The sequence below is a fragment of the Esox lucius genome, chromosome 20, assembly GCF_011004845.1.
Source record: "Esox lucius isolate fEsoLuc1 chromosome 20, fEsoLuc1.pri, whole genome shotgun sequence".
In the NCBI taxonomy this organism is placed as follows: domain Eukaryota; kingdom Metazoa; phylum Chordata; class Actinopteri; order Esociformes; family Esocidae; genus Esox; species Esox lucius.
In genome coordinates, this window is record NC_047588.1 from 12,309,522 (window position 1) to 12,315,733 (window position 6,212).

At 40.4% G+C, this 6,212-nt stretch overlaps 1 protein-coding gene across 3 annotated transcripts; it reads right to left on the bottom strand.

The window, feature by feature from the left end:
• Nucleotides 1-1,048: 1,048 nt before the first annotated feature.
• Nucleotides 1,049-3,538, bottom strand: LOC105031347. Of its 3 annotated transcripts, none has more exons than XM_010905703.2 (6): nucleotides 3,405-3,538; nucleotides 2,819-2,944; nucleotides 2,660-2,696; nucleotides 2,500-2,535; nucleotides 2,279-2,311; nucleotides 1,049-1,572 (listed from the first exon to the last, which is right to left on the bottom strand). In XM_010905703.2, exons 2-6 carry the CDS (start codon nucleotides 2,939-2,941, stop codon nucleotides 1,196-1,198), a joined length of 606 nt encoding a protein of 201 aa, XP_010904005.1. In that variant the 5' UTR covers nucleotides 2,942-2,944; nucleotides 3,405-3,538; the 3' UTR covers nucleotides 1,049-1,195. The 3 variants fall into 3 exon arrangements, with proteins under 3 accessions (XP_010904005.1, XP_010904003.1, XP_010904004.1); XM_010905701.2 differs by having other exon boundaries at nucleotides 3,339-3,538; XM_010905702.2 differs by having other exon boundaries at nucleotides 3,294-3,538.
• Between the last annotated feature and the right edge of the window lie 2,674 nt (nucleotides 3,539-6,212).

Below are 6,212 nucleotides of genomic sequence, written 5' to 3' on the forward strand. Positions count from 1 at the left end.
CACTCCGAACACTTGTTGGACCATTATTAAGAGGTGGACGGCGTGTGGCAGCACCCAGACCTTGCATAGATCAGGCCGTCCCACCAAACTGGATGACCGGGCAAGGAGGACATCTAGTCTTGTTTGAGCTTTGCCAAAAAGTCCACTGTAGATTCTGAGGTTTTGCAAAGTAAAGACATTCAAAAAGACTCATTGCTGCAATATAAGAAAAAGGTTGTTCCACCAAGTATCAACTCAGGGGGGTGTTCACTTATTCAAATAGTGTATGTTACTGTTTTCACATTGAAAATAGTTAGTGTGTATAAAGAAATCTGGAAAAAAGGCTGTAAGACAACAAAAGATTAACATTTTGTTAGTGGCTGGTGACTTTTTGTACCCACTTTATAAACCTTACTCTTGCCATCTTGACCCAAAATCAAGGTCGCTGGGCCAGCTCAGCATTTGTAAATATGCCACAGCATGAGAGGATGTTAATTGCTTAATCCCTCCATTCATTTATTCAGGTTTTTCCTTTAATTAATCACCTGGCAGTATCTGATGATAGGAACATCACTGAAATATATCGGGCTCTGTCAAACCAGGACAACCGCGACTAACGTGGAGACTTTGTGAAATGGAAAAAACATGTCTACATTTATATTTCAGTTCATGTTCACATGAACTAGAGTGTGTTGTCAGACACTCCTGGCCAGTTATGTGAGAAACACATCTCACTGACCTAGAAATCTTTCAAATGATACAAACCAAGTAAGGATGAAATGCCCTTTAAGACAATTATTAGTGAGTATGTATTTAGTTTTTCATTCCAAAGGTAATGCCGCATATACAGGTCTTTTCTGACCTATTACCAATGTTGACAGGTCTCCGTAGGGGATAGCACCACCATGTGGTCGTAATGAATGAAAATCTAGAATTGGTCCAAAACTAGCAGCACAGAAGCTACAGAACTGAATATCATAAAAGGCACCTGTAAACAGCACAAATACACCCCCCCCCCCCCCCCGAATAAATCACACACACAAAAACAGTTAGACCATATATTCTTTTATCTCTATACAAACACATCGGTTCAGATACACAAACAAGGAATATGACAGCGAAAAGTTAGTTCTTACACAATATATTAAGTTCAGTTACTACCACATAACATCTGTTTTGGTTGAATCTTGATTCCACAATATCAATACTTGAAAGCTCAATCTAGGGGGAGCTGATATGCCCCCCAGTATGTATTCTCTCCTCCATATCGAAAACTATTGTTTTTGGATGCAATTTGAAGGCTGACACTGTTACCTGGTTGGAGTTTAAAAATCTTTGATATGAACACCGTTCCCTCTTTATCCCCATAAATCACAGCTTCACTCAGTTTTCTTGGTTGCATGTTTGTACCATTTCTGATTAGAGTCACTGTCCTCTTACTCTCTTTTCCAATGGGCTTAGTGAAGGTGACCTGTGCAAAGATGTAGTAGAAGCCTGCAGATGTGATGAAGACAGAGTTGTTGCGGAGGACGAGGGAACAAGAGCCACATTTGGGGACATCATTGTCATTCTCCCAAAAGACTGGATCTTTTCCTGTAACAAGAAAAACAATATTGAATTAAAAATAAACATACATTATCATCCACTACATGGGTGATGTGTGTTTACATTTGTTAGAACAAAGCCAGGCTGGTATAAAATGAATAACTACACCCATTTCAACTCTCTCATGTGGCAAACTTGTCTTTTTCCAGAGGCACTGTCAAAGGGTTGGTGTGTTTCCCACATCTAAGCATTAACAGTAGTAGGGTTGATCGTGGGTCTAGAAAACCACTACACATAGAACAGATAAGGGATGGGAGGAACACAGAGAATGAGACTGAGAAACAATGTAGGAACTATATCTAAAGCTCCACCTGGGCACATCTTCATTGTATAGCTAGCATAAACTAACATTGCAAGTAAACCACAGCTAATACAGGTAGACCATCACAATAAATTAGCTTCCATTAAAAGATTAAATGTATTTATGATTTTTTCATTTTAATAGTCCCACATGAATATCCTTTTCCTGTAAATGAATATATTAAAAAAGGATCTTCTGTTATGTTTTTCATTGTAATAGCATGTACTGTTCGTGGTAAGTAAGCATGTTTAGTAGATCTGACTAGTTCAGACTGCCTTAGTGTGAACTCATGCAACCTTCTACAATGTGAGAAGGAAATTGGAACCAGCCTTGGCTGCTAGGCCCCAACATCCTTACCTATAAACATCTAGGAAAGAAATTGTTTTAGCTTACGCATTGTCAGCTGGATATATGATAGATGGGACTCTGGAAAGTAAAACAAAGCACATTAATTTCCAGTTGTAATTCATCAACTACCATATTTTGTTCTTCACTGCTTATGCAGTCTTATTATGCCATGTTTCTACATACAGTGCATCAATAAAATGTTATGCGCAACAATATATTGCAAATTATCTTATAATGGGAATCAGAAATATGAATGCTTTACTTACTCTTTGGTGAGTCCTTCTGAGCCAGATAACTGCCGTCTGAAAAATGTTTATCATAATTTCAGTCATTGTACACACATCTGCTGTTGTAAAATGTCAAACAGGATGTGAATGCTATTCCGGAACCTTCATCAATATAATGATTTGCTGGACCAAAACCTACTTTCAGGATGGTGATTTTCTTCCTTTGATTCAGCTACCTTTCATATTGGAAAGACAAATGACACAGTGACACCTTGAGATCATCATCAGTCAAACCTTACATACCATCATCATCAACACATGTAAATGTAAAGTGATCACTGACGAGGACTGGACATACCTTGTCGGATGAGCTTACTTTCACTGATATGAGAACTGCAGCCATAATCACCATGGCGATGGTGAGAAACCCACACCACACATGTAGTAGCAGGTGTCTGGATGTGTTATGTTGACTCATCATCCTCTGAGAGAAAACAAATCCATATCACATAACACTGAAAGCTGTCCAAATTCACTCCCTACCTATTAAACTTCCTTACTAGGCCTTTTTACACTGCATTGTTCTATGCCCTGGGCTATCTTAGCCCCAGGCTAGCTTAGCCTGTGTTCACACAAGGGCTTATTAACCCTGGGCAAAGGTTTAACCCTAGGCTAAGAATTCACACTTGTATTCCTAAGCCCTGGGCTAACGGACAAATACGACACAATACCATTTTACATTCTATGATAAGCTACAAATGTTGTGTTCTATCCGGCATGCGAATAATGTTATTGTAGCCTAGATCACAGACAAATTATCAATGTTACGCTACCTATATTTAATTAACGACTTGACATTGGTTGATCAAGATGCCCACCCTGTCTGTATTTGCTTGGACAACTTTGTTAAAAGTACGCAAAGAAAAAGAAAAACATTTGTCAACCTTTATTATTTCGACTTATTTGCTAGATTTACGTCCAAAGAAAGCTGCAATAACTACTTCGCTAAAATGTTGCAGGTATAACGAAATGAGAAAAGTTTGCGGAGTGAAAGGACCAAAAGAGACGCAGCTGTAACCGCGGCGCATCGCGAGTGTATGTAAATTAAGTGAAAGGGCAGCATTTGTGATTGGACAATAAATGTTCGATGGTTTTATTCTTGACCCCGTTTCACACAGTTTTTTTTGGCACCGTGTTTCTGAGGCTAGTCCCGAAAGGTTGGTGCTAACCCTGCTCCGGAACAGGGCCAGCTAGCCCCAGGCTAAGGGTGGTGGTTGCCCACTTCAAAATATGCGTGTGAACAGTTGCTTAGCCCTGGACTTGGGAGGCCCTTAGTCCAGGGCTTAGGAAGCTCTTAGCCCTAGGCTAAGGTAAAGTGTGAACACGCATATTCAACCCAATGTTGTTAACAAATCTAGCACCTGTCTGTTGTGGGCATTTCATCATAAGTTATTGTTGAGCACCTATAGGCACCTAGTCTGAGCACCTAACATTTCATCAATACACTGCACATCTGACAAACATGTCTAAAACAGATTAAACCATGCTCTTAGATTTCAGTTTTATCTGTGCATATTTCTTCTAAGAAAGCCTGAAGTAAGGAATGTCACAAAATGAATATACCAATACAAATGGAGTTACCCATTCTTTAGAAAGCTGTATTATTAGAACTTAGAACTGTATTGTGCAAAAGACTGTGACAAAATGGTTGCAAGCTGTATTGTCTGGGTAGCAAGTGTTTTACTGCTCGTAAAAAACACTGTAACATTAGAATAAATATAGAAAGGCCAACTGTAAAAAACATATGCATTTTAATAACAGGCACAGGATATATTATGGGATGTTCATAATATACCCACAGACATAGTTGAATGATAGTGTTTCACAATTCAACAGAGATTATTTGGGGTGCTTGAAAAAGCAGTACCAGCTGCTGTAAAACTGCATCCTCTGTCCTCCATCTACGGCACTAAGAAACGTCATCATCTCCTCTTCAAGCCCATTGTAAACAATCTGTCTGTGGTTTTCTGGTTGCTATAATATCTGTGTAGCTCACTAGATTTGTGTACATGTGAGAAACAAACAGAATAGTGTACATAATCATTATTCCATCAATGAAATATCATAACAATATCAGAGGAATATTGTTTTTACTGCTTTTGGATGCAAGTTGACCATAAGTGAAAGTTAACTAAATGGCTGTGCAAGTGCAAGTTTGTTTTATAATGGACATACTCAGATGAACTAAAACATTATGACCACCTGCCTAATATGCTGTGGGTCCCCTGCGTGGTGCCAAAACAGCACCGACCCACCAAGGCATGGACTCCTGAAGTTGTCCTGTGGTATCTGGCACCAAGACATTAGCAGCAGATCCTTCAAGTCCTGTAAGTTGTGATGTAGATCCGCAGATCGGACTTGTTGGTCCAGCACATCCCACAGATGCTCGATTGGATTGAGATCTGAGGAATTTGGAGGCCAGTGCAACGCCTTGAACTCTTCATCATGTTCCTCAAACCATTCCCGAACAATGTGTGTAGTGTGTTAGGGCAAATTCTGCTTATTAATTAAGGCCACTGCCATCAGGAAATACCCTTGCCATGAAGGGGTTTATCAGGTCTGCAACAATGTTTAGGTAGGTTGCATGTGTCAAATTGACGTCCACATGAACGCCCAGACCCAGGGTTTCCCAGCAGAACATTGCCCAGGGAATCACAATCCCTTACACTGGTTTGTCCCACAGTGCATCCTTGCCATTTCAGTGATGCTCTGTCCCAGTCTTATGGCCATGACAATTTGGCCCTTGTCAAAGTCCCTCAGGTCTTTACTCCTGCCCATTTCTCCTACATCCAAAACATTGACTACAAGAACTGATCGTTTGCTTACCATCTAATCTACCCAGACCTTGACATGTGCCCTTGTTAGGAGACGATCAACGTTATTCACTTCACCTGTGAGTGGTCATAATGTTTTGGCTCATCAGTGAATGGTGGATATTTAGATTATATCTTCAATTTACATATATAGAGTCGGTCATCTACCAAAATACACTGGTATGTCAGAAAACGTGTTGGTTAGTTGTACACTGAGGCCTGTCTAGTATGTCATGTTGGTTAGCAGTACACTGTTGGTTAGCAATGTTGGTTAGCAGTACACTGTTGGTTGGCAGTACACTGTTGGTTAGCAGTACACTATTGGGTAGCAGTGTTGGTTAGCAGTACACTGTTGGTTAGCAGTACACTGTTGATTGCAGTGTTAGTTAGCAGTACACTGTTGGTTAGCAGTACACTATTGGGTAGCAGTGTTGGTTAGCAGTACACTGTTGGTTAGCAGTACACTGTTGGTTAGCAGTACACTGTTGGTTAGCAGTACACTATTGGGTAGCAGTGTTGGTTAGCAGTACACTGTTGGGTAGCAGTGTTGGTTAGCAGTACGCTGTTGGGTAGCAGTACACTGTTGGATAGCAGTACACTGTTGATTGCAGTGTTAGTTAGCAGTACACTGTTGGTTAGCAGTACACTGTTGGTTAGCAGTACACTGTTGGTTAGCAGTGTTGGTTAGCAGTACACTGTTGGTTAGCAGTACACTTTTGGGTAGCAGTGTTGGTTAGCAGTACGCTGTTGGTTGCAGTGTTAGTTGGCAGTACACTTTTGGTTGCAGTACACTGTTTGTTAGCAGTACACTGTTGGTTAGCAGTGTTGGTTAGCAGTACACTGTTGGTTGCAGTGTTAGTTAGCAGTACACTGTTGGTT